This window comes from Populus euphratica, unplaced genomic scaffold (genome assembly GCF_000495115.2).
Source record: "Populus euphratica unplaced genomic scaffold, PopEup_1.0 scaffold46.1, whole genome shotgun sequence".
Taxonomy (NCBI): domain Eukaryota; kingdom Viridiplantae; phylum Streptophyta; class Magnoliopsida; order Malpighiales; family Salicaceae; genus Populus; species Populus euphratica.
Genome location: NW_011499852.1, coordinates 3,494,646 through 3,514,329, shown reverse-complemented (window position 1 = coordinate 3,514,329; position 19,684 = coordinate 3,494,646). Strand labels below are relative to the sequence as shown.

Genomic DNA, 19,684 nt, shown 5'->3' with positions numbered 1-19,684 from the left:
TAACAAATCTTTCAAAACGATTAAGTTTTAACAAAAATTTTAACTTAAAAGATGAGTATGTTTTAACAAATCTTTCAAAACTCCCCTACATGAATGAAAACTACTTAACTAGTTTGAAAATGACTTAAAAATTTATTAAGAGATATTAACTTAATAAATTACTATATCAGTATAGGTAGATTTTAGTTTTGAACATTTTTTTTAAATTTACTTGACTAAATAATGAATATAATATCTTAAATTTTTTTTTTTTATGTAAACCAAGATAATTATAATTATATAGTGTTTTACTTGAAAAATTCTTTTAATTATTACTATTTTATTTATTTTGACTCGATACTATTCACGAGTGCTTTGAAGAAGTCAACTTTTAGCAAAATTCTCAAAGATACAATCATATTACTTATACATATAAGTAATTTTTTATTAAAAGTATTATGATCTAATTTACTTGGTATATAAAAATCATTAATAACATTATCATTACTTAATTTTTAATTTTTTAAATAAAAAATAATTTGTAAATTGATTTAAGACAATACACATCGAAAATTTTAAAGATTAATAATGATTGAATTATAAATATGAGAATTAATTGGTTAAAAATTATAAGAATTTATAAGTTCAAAAACTTAATTGAAATTTAAATTAATTTAATTAATAAAATCAGAAGTATAATTAAAAATTTGAAGCCTAATTATTAAATGTCAGAAGTTCAAGTCCAGTAAGCAAATTGAAACTAGCCATTTCCAGGGATACAAACAAAGCCGTTTTGTTTTTTTTTAAAAAAAAAACTATTCATCGCCTTCTTCCTTAGGAACCGTTTCAGCAGCAATTTTTTTAAAAAAAAAAACGGCTCATCGCATTCTTCCTTAGGAACCGTTTCAGCAGCAAAGGTATTAGAACCGTTTCAGTCATGGGTCACGTCTCTCAGCTGCTATCCTTCGCCCCCACAATGCATGCCGTTACCAAGCTACGACCGCATGGCATTCTCTGGCCTTATAAAGGCCAGAGAAAGGCCACATACCAGAGGAGCCAAAAACATGAAAAAACGGTGGAGAGAAAAAAGACGACGAGAAAAAAAACTAGAGGAAAACAGGGAGAAAACTGGACGAACGAACACAAAGAGAAAGGCCAGGAAACCAAAAAACACACAAACAGAGAACACAGGACCAAGAAAGATCACACGAAAACAGAAGAAGAAAAAAAGCATAGAGGGAACAGAGAGACTGGACAGAGAGCACCAGAGAGAAGACGAAAAGATCGAGACTGAGGTTACAAAGACCAGAGAAAGAATAGAAGTGAAGAAGAAACAGGCGAGAGAGTGCACCCAAGCAACCTCATGTCTTCGTCTCCACCAGGTAAGTTTCTTCTCTTCCCTGCATTACAATTAACACTATGCATTGTGATTTTTAATAAACTGTCTTATGTAGCAAGCGTGCGTGAAATGGCCAGCCAGGTCATCGGCTTTAGCTAGTGACTGGGCCTGGTCGCCAGGTCTAGCTCAGCCATTCAATTTCTTACAAAAAAAAAACAAGTTGAGGCCGTGCTGAGCCTGGGCTCAGGCCTAGCCGACCAAATCCCATTTATTTCATTTTATTTTATTTTGATATCTGACTAAACAAAATTTTTTTTAATACCATAAAATTCCAAAAAAATTCATATGCCTTTGTGAATTTATTTTTATATCCCTCACGTTTTTTTAGGTATTTCACTATAAATTTATCTATGAAGTTTTACTATGAAATACAAATTCAATATATAATATATTTTTTTATCTTAAAAAAATATGCATGCATTAATTTATTTATTTATTTATTGATATTAGAGTGAGGAATACCGTAAATTTTTTTGATTACATAATATTTAATAACACTAAAATTAAAAAATATTTATAATTGAATATCAACTAATATTAAAGTCAAAAATATTATAACTAAGCTATCTTAGCATAATCTAACAAATTTTTAGTAATTTAAAATAAAATTAATAATAAAGCTATCTCATATAGTATGCTTGAAAGTTAATATTTTTTTAATATAATTAATATTATATTATATAATCTTTATTGATTAATTAAGATATTTATTTATTATAATGTTAAATATGTTAAATGATAATTTTTTAAATTAAAATGAAAATACTTAATTATCTTTCATCAACCTATGATCGGAAAAAACAAACCATGAAAAGAGAAGGATTCATGACTTGATGTTTCGTGCAGATTCAAGCAATTTCTCATTAACTGATTTGTCTTTAGGGCTTTGACCATTTGTGATTTAACACTTGCCTTGTCGAGAATAGTCTTCGAAACGAGGCTACTTTGATACAGGAACTCTAACCATTGCTGTCAACTCATGAGATACACTTTGTGATTAGCAGACAATAACTAGTTCGTCGTTAAGGGGGAAGATTTGGGGCAAGTGATCAGGATTAATGATATAAATAAAGCTGCAACATTTCATCATATGTGCTTCAAGGTCCTCGTATTTTGGGTTCAACGTCGGATGTTTGCCGGTTATCAATATTGTTTGCGATTTGTTGTCCTGTCTAATCTGATTTATCGTCTTCTTAATAGGATAGCTGCAATGCCTGAGAGGACATGTTTTTTTTTTTTTAAAGAAAAATATACAGTGCTAGAAAGAACCCTATTCATAGGTTATTCAAAACTTACGTTTGAGGGTGACATGCTTCTAGGTATTAATTCTCTATCCCGACTACAAATAATTTTAATTACACTGTTAATTTTTATTATAGAATAATATAAAATATATTTTAAAATTTTATTTAATAATTTAAATTGTTATATTAAGATATTTATTTAATATAATAACATAGTTTTGATGATTAAATAATTATAAATTTAAATTTTATTATTTTTATTTGTATTTATTTGATAAAAATTAATGATATATTTATGAACTTGTGTAAATTTTAAATTTAAAAAAAAATTATTTAGAAAAATATATTAAATATTTTAAAACATTACTAGAGAAATATATTAAATATTTTAAAACATTACTTAACCCATAGAAAAAATATCTTAACTATAAATTTTAAAGTTGTAAAGTAGGCTAAGCTATTAATTCGGGAAAAAAAAAAAAAACAGGCAGCCATTAAGTAGATTTGACTAATTAAACAACTAGGGTGTTCTATAAAAGCCCAACAGATAAGGTTAACCTATGCTAAAAGTTGTGAATTCATGATTAAATCTGGAATTATTTTGTGAGAAATTATCAGGTATTGTTAGATATTCCAGGAATTATAGACAGCCGTTATTCAAAATTTTATAGCCTTGTAATTGTACAAGTTGAAATTCCAGAAGTTGTTAATAATAGAAAGGAAAACCCTAAATGAAGGAACAGGTCAGGTACGTAGAAAGATAATTAAGCTGTCCAAAGGAAATAACAGAACGATTCGTGAAATATGACAGCCTCTTTGAGTTTGAGGCTGTAAGAAGCAAGAAAGAAAGAAAGAAAAACTACTCGAACCACATATGTTATGTTCGACATTACGTAGTGACCACATATGTTATGTTCTTGCCATTCTTGCTGTGCAAGCTAGCGAGCAAACAAACTAGTGAAAGAAAGAGAGAGAGAGCATCAGAAAGGGCTGTACTGTAGCTGGTTAAGGTCTTTTGTTTTCTGATTTGCTATTTTCTTGTTATAACATGACAGCTTAAATTAAGGGTAGATATTTCTCATCCGCATTCTAAGTGCACAAACAAAAACAGCTTGTACTGTTAGAAACAAAACCGATCGAGAACAGCCAAAAACATTGACGTTCTGAAAATACAAGAAACAGAAAAATAAGGAAGAAGGTGTCAATTGATGCGAGAAATAAGGATTGCGAAATGCAGAATAAAGCCTTGACCAGGAAGGGGGGAGGGGGAACAGAACCCAGAGACGGAGCAGAGAAGGAAGAGATGGAGAACGTTGTCGTTGCTGCTAAGACTTCATCTCCTTCAGATGATGATATCTCTCCACCTCCTCCTATCTCTTTTCTTCCTCCACCTCCGCCTAAAAAGGCACCTGGAGGATGGAAATCTGTAAATACATTCTTGGTAATTAATGCATTCGATTAGAATTATCTGCATGCATGTTTTTGCTATAATTTGTTTTCACTAATCTCTCCACCTCCTCCTATCTCTTTTCTTCCTCCGCCTCCGCCTAAAAAGGCACCTGGAGGATGGAAATCTGTAAATACATTCTTGGTAATTAATGCAGTCGATTAGAATTATCTGCATGTTTTTGCTTTAATTTGTTTTCACGTATTTTGTTTTGCTTGGTTTCAAGGGAACGAGTCATTCGAGAAATTGGCTTCCATGGGTCTTGTAGCCAATTTAACAGTGTATCTACAAACAAGATACAACATGGATGGTATTCAACTGGTTAATGTGTACAATATTTGGTCTGGTTCCACCAATGTCACACCCTTGCTTGGTGCTTTCTTATCTGATGCTTATCTGGGAAGGTTCCGCACCCTTCTCTTCGGCTCCATGTCCTCTTTCCTGGTAAAATCATCTGTCTGCATATTTCCAATGACTCATGTAGCTTGTGATATAATAAATAAACATGTTCTACGAAATCCTTAATCTTCTACTTCCGTTCGTTTGAATGAACAAACTATAAGGATGGCTGTTTCTTAATTAGTTACCGTTAGGAATTTTGGATATGTATTCTCTACTTTCACTCGGAGATTTAAATTACTAACACTGAATTAGGATCATGATCCATTGAATATGTTCTTTTATATTTTAACAGGGCATGGTGGTCCTGGCCCTAACTGCAGGCATACCAAAGTTAAGACCACTCGACTGCCCTGGAGTATCCAAGTGCCAAAAACCTCAGGATTGGCAGCTTGGAGTCCTCTATTCGGGTCTTGGGTTGCTTGCCGTTGGAGCGGGAGGTGTTAGGCCCTGCAACATTGCCTTCGGAGCTGATCAGTTCGACACCAGAACTGAAAAGGGACGAGCCCAGCTTGAGAGCTTCTTCAACTGGTGGTATTTCTCTTTCACAGTGGCTCTCGTGATAGCTCTCACTGCAGTGGTCTACGTTCAGACTAATGTTAGCTGGGTTATAGGTTATGCCATACCAGCTGCCTGCCTCTTCTCGTCTATTATCATTTTCTTGATTGGCAAACACACTTATATAATCACAAATTCCGAAGGAACCGTTTTTGTCGATATTGCCAAAGTGATTGTAGCTGCCTGTAAGAAGCATGCAGTGAGTCTTGAATCATCTTCTGGGAATCCCCTCTATGATCCTCCCTTGACTGAGTCAGATCAGCGTGTAGCAAAGCTTGCTCACACTGATATGTTCAAATTCTTTGACAAGGCTGCTCTAATTACTGATCCAAGCGAATTGGATGACAAAGGCTCGCCCAAGAATTCTTGGAGATTATGTAGTGTTCAACAAGTTGAACAGCTGAAACTAATAGTAGGACTTGTGCCAGTTTGGTTTACTGGAATCGGATGCTTCATTACCATGGACCAAATGAATACTTTTGGCTTGATGCAAGCAATTCAGTCGAACAACGAAGTCCACAATTTTAAAATTCCACCTGGTTGGATGGGCCTTATTTCGATGATTTGCCTTTCAATATGGATATTCATTTACGAGCAAATTTACCTGCCCCAGGCAAGGAAAAGGTCAAAAAAGAATATTAGATTTACAACGAGACACAGAATCAACACTGGTATTGTAATGGCAATCCTATGCATGGTGGTGGCTGCAATTGTTGAGAAGAGCCGCCGGGACGCAGCTTTGAAACAGGGAACCTTAGTGTCACCTCAAAGTATTCTGCTGCTGCTGCCACAGTTTGCCTTATCGGGTCTGAACGAAGCATTTGCTGCTGTTGCTATTATGGAATATTACACCAACCATTTGCCAGAAACCATGAGGACTCTTTCTGGGGCAATCTTCTTTCTCAGCTTCTCTGCATCCAGCTACTTGAACACGGCTATTATCAACCTCGTCCACCTCGTGACTTCAAACAATGGGAAAGAATCTCCATGGTTGGGTGGCCGTGACCTCAACAAAGTTAAACTCGACTACTTCTACTACCTTATTGCTAGTTTAGCAGCATTAAATCTCCTGTATTTCAATCTCTTTTCATGCCGCTATTTGGAAAAGCAAGTTGACAAAAGATCTGAATCAAGGCATGAAGAGATGAATGAAGCTGCTTAACGACTCAAAAACTTAATGATTCGCGGGAAAGTCTCGATTCCTTCCTGGTATCATGCACCTCTGGCTCACCAGCGTCTTGTGCTATGAGTATCTATGGTGTGTTCTATTTCCTCGCCTCTGCAAGGGTTTTTTCTTCTTCTTCTACTTTTTTTTCCCCTTTTTCTCCTCTTAAGATGTGAAATTCGTTTGTAAACGCTCAGAATTGCTATCTTTTATATGTTGAAGACTTTTGATGTTGGCGGAAGCACAATAAGTATAGTAACTAGTAAGAGAGATATAGAATTGACCGAAATGGAGTAGTCACAAACATAATCTAAGACATGGTTTTATTTCTAAAGACAAAGTCTGGTAAGTTTTGCCTTTTTAAAGGTTTGCATCCCATAATTAGGTAAGTAACTGATCTTTGCGATGCAGAAAAAATCAAAATCTTAAAACAAAAGGGAAAAATAACTAAAAATACAAAAATAATATAAAATCCAAAAGAATCATGGAAAAACAACAAATTGACTCCAACACTATTTTCAAGGCCTAGGAGTCTTTCGCAGCTCGGCTAGTTATGGTGTTTTCTATATAAAACCAGGTCTATAAAATCATTTAATAAAATTTAAACTTGATTTAATAGTAGAATAAAAAATTATAACTTTTTATTACTATTATATTAGTCTAATGCAAACATATCTCTTAGGTTTAGCCCTATTAAATACACACACACACACACACTATGCTACCAGCATGATCTTTTAATGGTAAAATTCCATCTTCCTTATAGAAACTCTTAATTTTTGCTACATCAAGACCATATTTATTAGACCCAATTCATAGGTCAAGCTATGTTTAATAACTATACTTTAGACTCAACTTTAATCTTCCCGGACTCAGTGTATCACTGTAACTAACCCCATTATTTGATCTTACCGTTACATTAATTAACTAGGGAGAAAAAAAGAAACATTGAATAATACATCCTCAGATCCTATCCTTTACTCTTTATCTCTTTTCAGCTGGATGTTTTTTAAGGATCATTTAAGCATGAAGGAAGATCTATTCTATGCATTGTACACAATTCTTACCTGTGTGTTAGTCGGCGCCGGTACAGTCCATATTACATACCCGTGAAGTAGTTAGACTTCAAAATCTTAGAGGTATAGTTTTATTAGTAAGATTTTAAATTTATTTTTTAGAAATTATTAATTTTAATTTTATAAATTTCAAGACTATTGAAAACTTATATAATTACTAATTTTAAAGCCCATAAAATTAGTCGAGATATGTACAAGGTGGTTTAAACACTCACGCGTGTGTGTGTAAGGGTAGACTCTAGGAAATGCTTGGAAACATGATTAACGTACATAATTCCTGCATACGGAAAGAAGATTGCAGGAAATATTAGGGGTTTGTATTGTGCCGATGGCCTAATGGTCATGCCCATTCCAAACCTCCCTGTAATTTTAAGATAATTGTTTAATTTTCTACTCCGAACAAAAACACAAAGCTCTCGATCTTGCACCAGTATTAACAAACAAATTGTTAGTAAAATAGAGACAAACAATGCCTTACTTCTACCATATGCTAGTGGGAATAACTAATCTCTTACTTAGCATAAGGTGGAGGTTTAATTTAAAGCATAAATACTAACATAAATCATGTTATGATTTATGCCACATGCTCCCAGCTTAGTCTATAAATAGACTCAATAAAAAGCTGAGTAATGTAGAGAAAGCAGAAAAAGATAGAGAGAGTTTGAGTGAGAGTGAGTTGAGTAGAGAAGAGTGTTTTCTCCTCCTCTTTATTTCTATTGTTTCTTTGATTGATTAATACAAATCAGTAGTTTCGTGGATTAAGCAAGTTGCCGAACAATGTAAATTTATGTGTGTTTGATTTTTGAAATTTTCTAACAACTAGTATCAGAGCTTGTTCTTGTTTTTTAACAACTAGTATCAGAGCTTGTTCTTGAAAAAGAGGGTGTTTGATCCAAACCCATAAATAAAAGTTCTAAAAACATGTTTTTGAACATACCATCATGTAAAGAACGACGAGAAAAATCCACTATTAAAACTCCAACAAAGAATTGAAGTACTAAATGTCCACACGCGCTTACTTCAGGACTACCCACGCATATAAATGCACCACATGCTCCACACACTCCTTCTTTGTCCAACTACCTGCAACTCAACCGGGTTGACTTGCCACGTTATCCGATAGTCAACAGCCACAACTGTAATTACGAACAGTCATTCGCCATGTCACCTGACAAGCCAGCACTTCCACATAAGCTCATGCTACATTAGCAATAATTATGAATGGTTATGCTACTTCATCATAGGTGGGCCCGATTTTGCTTAATATATGCCACGTCATCATTTTTAGTTCTGATCCAATGCACCGGATATGCTATTTCACCTGACACACGGCTTCATCTGCACCATCTATTGATCTAAAAGTTTGATTGATTAGATCTGAGTCATCTAAAGTCTGATTTGGGTGATTTTAAAGTCATTTCCAGCATTTCCAGCCATTCCATACACAACCATGAAGTTAGATTCAGCAAATTCAAACTCTAAAATTAGAAAAAATGGTAGATGAAATAAAGGCTACTGGAATTGAAAAAATTGATGGGACAGATTTTGGATATTAAAAAATACAAATTAAAGACTATCTATATGAGAAGAAGCTTTATCTTCCTCTGTTGGGTGGCAAACCAGATAATATGCAAAACAAAGATTGGCTAATTCTTGATAGACAAGTTTTGGGCATTATTCAGCTATCCTTGTTAAGAAGAGTTGCTCATAACGTTACAAAAGAAAAATCCACTGCAAGATTAATGACTATGCTACCAGCATGATCTTTTAATGGTAAAATTCCATCTTCCTTATAGAAACTCTTAATTTTTGCTACATCAAGACCATATTTATTAGGCCCAATTCATAGGTCAAGCTATGTTTAATAACTATACTTTAGACTCAACTTTAATCTTCCCGGACTCAGTGTATCACTGTAACTAACCCCATTATTTGATCTTACCGTTACATTAATTAACTAGGGAGAAAAAAAGAAACATTGAATAATACATCCTCAGATCCTATCCTTTACTCTTTATCTCTTTTCAGCTGGATGTTTTTTAAGGATCATTTAAGCATGAAGGAAGATCTATTCTATGCATTGTACACAATTCTTACCTGTGTGTTAGTCGGCGCCGGTACAGTCCATATTACATACCCGTGAAGTAGTTAGACTTCAAAATCTTAGAGGTATAGTTTTATTAGTAAGATTTTAAATTTATTTTTTAGAAATTATTAATTTTAATTTTATAAATTTCAAGACTATTGAAAACTTATATAATTACTAATTTTAAAGCCCATAAAATTAGTCGAGATATGTACAAGGTGGTTTAAACACTCACGCGTGTGTGTGTAAGGGTAGACTCTAGGAAATGCTTGGAAACATGATTAACGTACATAATTCCTGCATACGGAAAGAAGATTGCAGGAAATATTAGGGGTTTGTATCGTGCCGATGGCCTAATGGTCATGCCCATTCCAAACCTCCCTGTAATTTTAAGATAATTGTTTAATTTTCTACTCCGAACAAAAACACAAAGCTCTCGATCTTGCACCAGTATTAACAAACAAATTGTTAGTAAAATAGAGACAAACAATGCCTTACTTCTACCATATGCTAGTGGGAATAACTAATCTCTTACTTAGCATAAGGTGGAGGTTTAATTTAAAGCATAAATACTAACATAAATCATGTTATGATTTATGCCACATGCTCCCAGCTTAGTCTATAAATAGACTCAATAAAAAGCTGAGTAATGTAGAGAAAGCAGAAAAAGATAGAGAGAGTTTGAGTGAGAGTGAGTTGAGTAGAGAAGAGTGTTTTCTCCTCCTCTTTATTTCTATTGTTTCTTTGATTGATTAATACAAATCAGTAGTTTCGTGGATTAAGCAAGTTGCCGAACAATGTAAATTTATGTGTGTTTGATTTTTGAAATTTTCTAACAACTAGTATCAGAGCTTGTTCTTGAAAAAGAGGGTGTTTGATCCAAACCCATAAATAAAAGTTCTAAAAACATGTTTTTGAACATACCATCATGTAAAGAACGACGAGAAAAATCCACTATTAAAACTCCAACAAAGAATTGAAGTACTAAATGTCCACACGCGCTTACTTCAGGACTACCCACGCATATAAATGCACCACATGCTCCACACACTCCTTCTTTGTCCAACTACCTGCAACTCAACCGGGTTGACTTGCCACGTTATTCGATAGTCAACAGCCACAACTGTAATTACGAACAGTCATTCGCCATGTCACCTGACAAGCCAGCACTTCCACATAAGCTCATGCTACATTAGCAATAATTATGAATGGTTATGCTACTTCATCATAGGTGGGCCCGATTTTGCTTAATATATGCCACGTCATCATTTTTAGTTCTGATCCAATGCACCGGATATGCTATTTCACCTGACACATGGCTTCATCTGCACCATCTATTGATCTAAAAGTTTGATTGATTAGATCTGAGTCATCTAAAGTCTGATTTGGGTGATTTTAAAGTCATTTCCAGCATTTCCAGCCATTCCATACACAACCATGAAGTTAGATTCAGCAAATTCAAACTCTAAAATTAGAAAAAATGGTAGATGAAATAAAGGCTACTGGAATTGAAAAAATTGATGGGACAGATTTTGGATATTAAAAAATACAAATTAAAGACTATCTATATGAGAAGAAACTTTATCTTCCTCTGTTGGGTGGCAAACCAGAGAATATGCAAAACAAAGATTGGCTAATTCTTGATAGACAAGTTTTGGGCATTATTCAGCTATCCTTGTTAAGAAGAGTTGCTCATAACGTTACAAAAGAAAAATCCACTGCAAGATTAATGAAAACCTTGTTTGGGATGTATGAGAAGCCATCAGCAAATAACAAAGTGCACTTGATTAAAAAGTTGTTCAACTTGAAGATGACAGAAGACACCCTTGTTACATAACACCTCAACAAGTTTAATACCATCACAAATCAATTATCATCTGTTGTAGGGGTGAGCAAAAAAACTAAGAAACTGATTAAATAGAGAAAACAAAAAAAATAACTGAAAAAACCGAACCGAAAAAACCTATTAAACCAATTAAAATTTTTAAAAACCAGTTGGTTCGGTTTGATTTTGGTTTTATAAGCACAAAACCAAAAAAACAAATCGAACCGAACCTAAATGAAAAAAATCAGAAAAAAACCAAGCCAAATTGAGGCAGACTGAGCCAAAACCAAGCCAAACCAAAAAAACAAAGCCAAAACCGGAAAAATTAAGCCAAAACATGAAAAAACCAAGCAAAACTAGAAAGATCGAGCCAAACCAGTTTGAATCAATTTTTGTCTTTTAAAAACCGAAATGAAACCTGTCAGTTTGAACTAGTTTCGATTCGGTTTTGGTTTTTTTTTTAAATCAGTTTGGTTACTTTTTTTGATAAAAAATAAACCGAATAAAAAATGATCACCCTAATCTATTGAGATTGAGTTTGATGATGAGATTCATGCACTCATTTTGCTAGCTTCACTTCTACGTAGTTGAGAAGGTACGAGAACAGGCATGAGTATTTTAGCTGGAAAATCCAAACTAAAATATGATGACATCTGAGATTTGATTTTGGCTAAAGAAGTACAAAGAAAGACTCAAGTGAAAGTTCAAGTTCAGCTCTTAACATCAACACTCGAGGAAGGAGACAAAATAAAGGCTTATCCAGAGACAAATCAACATCAAGATACAGAAGTAAAAGCAAGTTTGGACCTAGAAAGTAGGTTAAATATTGGGATTGTGGCAAACTTGATCATTAGATGAGAAGTTGCACAAAACCGAAAAAACTTGAGGCTAACTCTGCAAATATTACCATTGATGAGCTACAAGATGTTTTGATTCTTGCTGAAAAAAATCCAATTGATGATTGGATTCTTGATTCTAGTGCTTCATTTCATGGTCATTTCATTGTACACCACACCATGAAATGATGTAAAACTATGTTGTTGGAGATCACGTTGTGGTCTATCTGGCCGATGGACAACCAATGGATATTATAGGTATAAGAGATGTGCAAATCAAGACAATAAATGGATTTATATGGAATTTATAAAATGTAAGACATGTTCCTAGATTAAAGAAGAAACTGATCTCCATTGGACAACTTGACGATAATGATTATTCAATCCTTTTTTCTGGAGGTATGTGGAAAATATCGAAGGGAGTAATGGTTTTGGTTTATGGAAAGAAAACCAGTACCTTGTATATGACCATAAAATTTGCAGACATTATTACCTCTACTGAAGTAGAAAATCAGGCACATCTATGACATTGTAAACTTGGTTATACGAGTCAAAAAGGGATGAAGATACTTTACTCGAAGGGATAACTGTTAAAGTTAAACAAACGTTGATCTAGACATTTATAAAAGTTATATTATTGAAAAACAGAAGAAGCATAGTTTTTTAAAGGTTGGCAGGACCTTAAGACCAAGAAAGTTAAAACTGGTACACATAGATTTATGGAGACCTTCTCTAGTGGCATCTCTTAGAGGTTTTTGGTATTATGTGACTTTCATTAATGATTTCAATAGAAAGGTATGGGTTTACTTTCTGAAAAATAAATCTGATGTGTTTGAAACATTTAAGAAATGGAAGGCTAAGGTTGCGACTGAATCAAGTTTGAACTTGAAATGCTTGAGATTTGATAATGAAAAAGAATACATTGATGGAGGTTTTAAAAAGATTGAGCTGTCAATGGTATTAGAATGGAAAAAACCATTCAAGGTACACAACAACAGAATGACATTGTTGAACGAACCATTAATGTATTCAGGGTTACTTTAAACATTTTAGGTTGATGTAGTTCATACTGTAATTTACTCGATCAACTATGGACCATCAATTCCTTTAGAATTTAGATTGCCTGAGAAAGTATGGAGAGGAAAAGAGGAACAACGAGGAACAACTCTCTCATCTAAATGTCTTTAGGTGTGTTTTCTATGTTCATATAGATTATTATACTCACAACAAGCTAGATATCAAATCCAAAAAATATTTCTTTATTGGTTATGGAGATGAAGGATTTGAATTTCAGTTTTGGGATGATCAGAATAAAAAGATTATCAGAACTAGAAACGTGATCTTCAATATGAAAATTTTGTACAAAGGCAGATCAAGTATAGAAACAAATATGGCTGATTCAAATACAAGTATACAAAAATCTAAATTTATAAGACTAGAAGGGTTTCCTGATGTTACCAAGTATAATAAAAATCAAGAGCCTTTATAAGAACATTCAAGCACATTTATACCCACTACTATACAGGAAGATACGGAGCTAAGTAAACCTATTGTTTATGTTCGCAGGTCTTTAAGGATTGTAAAGGCCCCACAATGGTTCACACTTCTACTGAATTATATTTTACTGACAGATGGTGGTGAACCGCAAACATATAAAAAATCATTGCAAGATGAAAACTCAAGCAAATGAGAGTTAGCCGTGAAGGATGAGATGGATTCTTTTTTGAAGAACAAAACTTGGGAGCTAACCACATTACCTAAAGGAAAGAAAACTTTACAAAACAAGTGGGTTTATAAAGTTAAAATTAAGCATGATGGAAGCAAGTGGTTCAAGGCTAGACTTGTTGTAAAAAAGGTTTCAACAAAAGAAAAAAATTGACTACTCTGATATATTTTTTCTCCAGTTGTAAAGCTCATAACAATTAGAATTATTCTAGGAATAGTAACTACAGAAAATTTACATCTTAAACAACTAGATGTAAAAATAACATTTCTTCATAGTAACTTGGAGGAAGACATTTATATGCAACAACCAAAAGGGTATGCAATATAAGAAAAGGAGAACCAAGTCTGTGAGCTAAAGAAAAGTCCATACAGTTTAAAGCAAGCTTCAAGACAGTGGTACAAAAAATTTGACAACTTCATGAGTAGTTCGGGGTACACAAGGTGTCAAGCTGATCATTGTTGTTATGTCAAATATTTTAACAACTCTTACATCATTCTATTATTATATATAGATGATATGTTGATTACAGGATCTAACATTGAGGAGATTAACAAGTTAAAACAATAATTGTTAAAACAGTTTGAAATGAAAGATTTGGGAGCTGCTAAACAAATAGTTAACATAGGAATCATCAGAGATAAAGACAATGGCATACTAAAGTTTTCACAAATAGAATATGTCAATAAAGTTCTTAGCAGGTTTAATATGGATAATACTAAACCAATAAACATATTTATGGGGAATCGTTTTAAACTCAGCAAATAATAGTCACCAAAAACTAAGTTAGAATGTGGATATATGGATAAAATTCTATACGCCTCAGCTATCGGCTCTTTGATGTATGTTATGGTCTGTACTAGACCAAACATTGCCCATGCAATAGGAGTTGTAAGCCGATATATGAGCAATCCTAGAAAGCAGTATTGGGAGGTAATAAAATGGATCATGAGATACTTAAAAGGTTCCTTAGAGACTTGTCTTTACCTTCACGGCTGGTGGTTTGAAACTTGAAGGGTTTGTAGATGCTGATCTAGCAGGAGATATTGATAGCAGAAAAAGTACTACATGATATGTATATACTCGAGGAGGCACTGTTGTTTTCTAGACTTCTACCTTACAAAAGATCATCGCTCTTTCAACAATAGAAACTGAATATATTGCAGTCTCAGAATCTATAAAAGTGATAGTATGATTACAGAGTTTCCTAAAAAAAATAGGCAAGATAAATAGAAATGGTACTCTATAAACAGTCAGAGTGCAATTTTCCTTACTAAGAATCCAGCATTTCACTCCAAGACTAAGCACATACAGATCAAATATCACTTCATCCGACAATTGTTAGACGATGAGCAACTAATATTAGAAAAGGTCTGTGAAAGTAAGAATCCAATTGACATATTAACTAAAAGAGTTATATTTGATAAGCTGAATTTGTGTAAAACTTTAATTGATCTTCAAAGATAAAAAATAATTTTATTATTTGTCTTCACGTGGGAAATTGTTAGTAAAATAGAGACAAATAATGCCTAACTTCCACTGTATGCTAGCAAGAATAACTAATTTTCCACTTAGTACAAACTGAACTGAATGCTTAATTTAAGGTATAAATAGTGGTATAAATCAAGTCACCTACTTCTAGTTTAGTCTATAAATAGACTTAATAAAGAGCTAACTAATGTAAAAATAGCAAAAAAAAATAAAAAGAACCTGAGCTTGAGCAAGTTAACTAAAGAGTAAAATGTTTTTTTATATTATTTTTTTAATTGATTAATATAAATCAACAGCTTCATCATCGAATAATCAAGTTAGTAAACTATGTAAATTTATACGTGTTTGATTTATGAAATTCCTAACACAAATCTCAATGGTTATATCTTCTTCCCGCCCGCCTCTACCTGTCTCTCTCCCTCTATTTATGTATCTGCATCACATGATCCCATGCGACTCTTCAGAATACCACACCGTACCAATTTGCTCTCAATTTCTCTAATTCCTCTTCCCTCCATTCCTTTCTTTACCAAGAAAAAACCAACCCGTTTCTTCTTTTGTTCAGGTAGCCAAAAACAAAGATGACCAAGATTGACGCCCTCCGTCGATTCCTCCTCCCTTGTTTCTCTCCTCCCACTACCAGCACCACAACCACCACCAAGAAACGCCTTAGCACCTCCCTTCGCGATGATGATGATCTTGATGATCCCATCGCCACCAATCAAGAACCTCAAAACCAAGAAGACCAAGAATCCAGCTCCCAACAATCGACACCCAGCCCCATAATCACACTAGCCCCCCCACGCCCTTCAAAAACAATGGTGATCGGTACCATTTTCGGCAACCGCAGAGGCCACGTTTGGTTCTGCATCCAACATGACCATCTCTCCACTATACCTCTTCTCCTTCTTGAACTCTCAATCCCCACCCACCAACTCGTCAAAGAAATGCAATGTGGGCTGGTCCGCCTCGCTCTTGAGTGCAATTGATCTGAGTTGAACTCTGTCCCACTACGAGCAGTCCCAGTCTGGAAAGTGAATTGCAATGGGAAGAAAGCAGGTTTTGCTTTAAGGAGAAAGGCAAGTTAGCAGATTCGTTTGATGTTGAAGACAGTGCAGTCAATGACGGTTGGTGCGGGTGTTATTCCGGCCAGGTTGGGGTCATCTTCGGATTCGGAGGAGATCATGTATATGAGGGCTAATTATGAGCATATGGTTGGTAGAGCTGATCCAGAATCGTTTCATTTGATTAACCCAGGTGACTGTCCTGGTCAAGAAATAAGTGTGTTCTTGATGAGGTCTTGATAATCTTGGGCCTAGGTAATTTATGTGCCTTGATAAATTGTACTTGTAAATCTTGACATTTAGAATGCCTTTTTTTCTTTCTTTATGAGGAAGAGCGGCATGAAAGAAAGCATGGCGTTTTCTTGATTGAGGGATTCTTTATCAAGAATTTTGAGGATTAGGAAGGGGATCTTGATAAAAGAGATGGCTAATTACATTTAATAGTTGTAATATAGAGGGCTAGATTATATTGAGGTTGTTCCATGCCTGGGGATTATTCAAATTGTTCATTGATCAGGTTCTTAGGGCTAACTCTGATCGATATAAGGATCATTAAGACACTGATTTGTGTACCATTTCACTTTTCAAGAGTGTTCTAAATTGAATCCAAGTTTTGTATCTGTAGATGTGTGCTTTGATCTATGTCAATGTTTATGATTCATTACTGTTGAAGCTGAAGGTTTCTAAAATTTAAAAGTGGCGTGCTTCAAAATTCCTGTGCATCTGATTTGAGAAAGTTTCAATAATTTTTTAATGAATTAATGAATAAAGAAAATAAATACAGCAAGCTTTTTATTCAGGAAAAAAAAATGAAGTTACAGGAACCAGAGTAACACTTGGTCTCTGTTGGGACACTACGCAGTTCTGAAGAAATTCTATAAAGCAACATGCACGCCTCGTTGTAGTGGCTTAATGAATGGCGTAGGACTGGGGAGACTACCATCCACAAAATCTCATATTCGAATCTTCCTGGCCTTTCAAAGTCTCAAAGTGACCTCTTTGTCCTAACTATTTTGTTATGACAATTGCTGACAGCTTATACAGACAGAGAATCAAATTTAGGTTCTGTAAGAATCACCTGTGGTTGCAATTTCTTCTGCACTGTTTTTTAGTCATCTATCACAGCTTGTGATGTATCAAGCAACATGGCTGTTATTAGAACCAAAACTTGAAAGCCACTCAATATTCCAGCTGAAATGTCTCGCAGGTCCTTCGATTGCAGCAAAATACTGGGTCAGATTACTAATAAGAAACTATTCACGCCCTTAAGATAAGATATTTATGTTACAACTGTTCTGATTTTGACAGCTTCTAGGAATACAAAAGGTGAAAATTGTTCTCAGTAATTCTGCAGAAAAAAAATATCATCACGCAGCTTCGAAGCTGGACCTCAAGATTATTAGTCTGCATTTCTAAGCAAGTCTGTTCTATTTTGTAGTAGTATATAAGTTCATAAAAAAGGCTTTTAATAAGCATCAACTAATCTCGCTAGTAGCTACTTTAGGTTTTGGTCACTGGTTAAGATGTTGGAGGGAAAAGCTGTACTGCGTGAGACAGACATGCCAGAGCAGATGCAGAGCCATGCCATGGAATTAGCTTATCAGGCTCTTGATCTACATGAGGTCTCTGATTGTCAATCCATTGCTCATTACATCAAACAGGTCTGCTTTATTCCTTAAAAATCTTATCTTATACATGTAGTCTGTCTGATTGACACTTCAATCAGAAAGATTAAAGAAATCCTTTTCTTTTTCTTTTTCTTTTTATCTTTTGTGAAAAATATTGTACCTTGGTACTTATTCTTGGCAACAAACATATCAGACACTTAAAGTGATAAGATACTGTTTGGTGGGTTAGCGTGTTATGCCCTGGAAGCAAGCATGATTAGAAAGGTATCTTTCTTTTCCAAAAAGCAACATAGCAATATAAGATTGTGAAGGCTCTGCTTGCTGCCATAAGAATAATTGATATAGGGAGGAAATAAATAAACTGATGCTTTTGCATCACAGAAAACTTAGCAGTTCTCTCTCTCTCTCTCTCTCCAATTTATGCAGAAATGGGCACAGTTGCAGAAAATCCACATCTGTTAAAAAAAATCAAAGAAAAAAAAGAGGGAAGATTTCTTGATGTTCCTATGTTCTTTATTTCAAACTGGTTATTTTCTCATGATTTTCAATTAGTTTTTTTTTTTTTTTTTTTTTTTTTTTTTTACCTTTCTAAAGAGGTATTCTGAACAAGTTCATGTTACATACTCAGCGGGGAGAATTTGCATATTATGGGAATGCAGGAAGTGGTCTGCCATTCCTTGGTACGGAAAATCAAGACCTATACAAGTTCCCATATTCAATGCAATACGTGTTTTTAGGTTTTAATACTGAGAGCAATCATCTTTAGAGGGACCCAAAATGGATCTAATCCATCAATCTTTCTCATTTTAGCAAAGTCTTGTCACTAAAATACCCAGCCTTTAACTTCTTTTCTTAAGAATAAAACTTGGAATAAGCTACTAGGCGAATAATGCTCAATTTGATGTATTGAATTTGGATATGCCAACTACCAAGTGGGGCATGAAAAAAAGAGGTTTTCACGCTCTCTCTCTCTCACACGTTTTTTCTTTCTCAAAAAATCACAGACAACAGTCATGGTGCACCACCACGGATTAATGGTTCTCACGTCTGAATTACCTCTCCGAACGCCACTAGTTCACAGTGGAAGTGTTATTTATCCCACTATCTATTAACATGATTAACCAGCATCGATGTAATGATGGTGTTGAAGATTTTTCTTAATGAAGCTATTGTTGCAATGTTCAAGCTAACAACATTTGTAACTGCTAAACAGAAATTTGATGATGTTTATGGACCAGCATGGCACTGTGTGGTTGGAAAGGACTTCGGCTGTTGCATTACACACTTAGGTGGAAGTTTCATTTTCTTCCGGGTAGAGATGGTGGAGTTTTTAATCTTCAAAGATGGCAGGGACTTCAGTGAAAGCAAGGAGGAAGCTATTGGAGTACTGCAGCAATTCCAGAAAAGTGACACCTAGATTCATATAGTTTCTTGCCATGTCGTACAGAAAACCTCCATCTGCTTCAAGAGGTTGAAAACTTCTAGACAGGAACTTGGAATATGACAGGAATGTTCAATTTCGCAAGAACCAGAAATCTAAATTATAGAGAACTCGCTCCTTTTTCTCCTATGCTTCTTTGCCAGGGCATTAGAAAACAGACCTCAGTTTCAGGAGTGGCTGTGAAATCATTATTTTCCAGTATGGCCATACCTGAACTATCTTAAGAGAGTGGAACCATAAGTAAAATGTGTAGTTTGCCAACAGGATCAAAGACCTAGAGTTAGAAGTGGAGAAGAAATGTAAGTGCATTTGGCAGCTAGCTC

At 34.5% G+C, this 19,684-nt stretch overlaps 3 protein-coding genes across 3 annotated transcripts; all 3 read left to right on the top strand.

Moving 5' to 3' along the window:
* Window positions 1–4,126: 4,126 nt before the first annotated feature.
* Window positions 4,127–6,614, top strand: LOC105122013 (protein NRT1/ PTR FAMILY 2.8-like). Its single transcript, XM_011020914.1, has 3 exons — window positions 4,127–4,213; window positions 4,296–4,513; window positions 4,764–6,614. The coding sequence occupies exons 1-3, from the start codon at window positions 4,189–4,191 to the stop codon at window positions 6,186–6,188; spliced, it is 1,668 nt and encodes a 555-aa protein (XP_011019216.1). The 5' UTR covers window positions 4,127–4,188; the 3' UTR covers window positions 6,189–6,614.
* Window positions 6,615–15,689: 9,075 nt separating this feature from the next.
* On the top strand, window positions 15,690–16,912 carry LOC105122012 (MIZU-KUSSEI-like protein (Protein of unknown function, DUF617)). The gene is given in 1 exon segment (XM_011020913.1): window positions 15,690–16,912. A coding segment is annotated over 1 exon segment (723 nt). The 5' UTR covers window positions 15,690–15,809; the 3' UTR covers window positions 16,533–16,912.
* A 724-nt stretch (window positions 16,913–17,636) lies between these two features.
* On the top strand, window positions 17,637–19,487 carry LOC105122010 (dynein light chain LC6, flagellar outer arm-like). Its single transcript, XM_011020911.1, has 2 exons — window positions 17,637–17,953; window positions 19,134–19,487. The coding sequence occupies exons 1-2, from the start codon at window positions 17,816–17,818 to the stop codon at window positions 19,335–19,337; spliced, it is 342 nt and encodes a 113-aa protein (XP_011019213.1). The 5' UTR covers window positions 17,637–17,815; the 3' UTR covers window positions 19,338–19,487.
* The last annotated feature ends 197 nt before the right edge of the window (window positions 19,488–19,684 follow it).

Bases quoted from the DNA above. Each gene is read 5' to 3' on its own strand.
- LOC105122013 (XM_011020914.1), top strand. From the start codon at position 4,189: ATGGAAATCTGTAAATACATTCTTG. The intron at 4,214-4,295 runs GTAATTAATGCA...CTTGGTTTCAAG, and splicing joins AATCTGTAAATACATTCTTG to GGAACGAGTCATTCGAGAAA. The intron at 4,514-4,763 runs GTAAAATCATCT...ATATTTTAACAG, and splicing joins GCTCCATGTCCTCTTTCCTG to GGCATGGTGGTCCTGGCCCT.
- LOC105122010 (XM_011020911.1), top strand. From the start codon at position 17,816: ATGTTGGAGGGAAAAGCTGTACTGCGTGAGACAGACATGCCAGAGCAG. The intron at 17,954-19,133 runs GTCTGCTTTATT...ACTGCTAAACAG, and splicing joins TTGCTCATTACATCAAACAG to AAATTTGATGATGTTTATGG.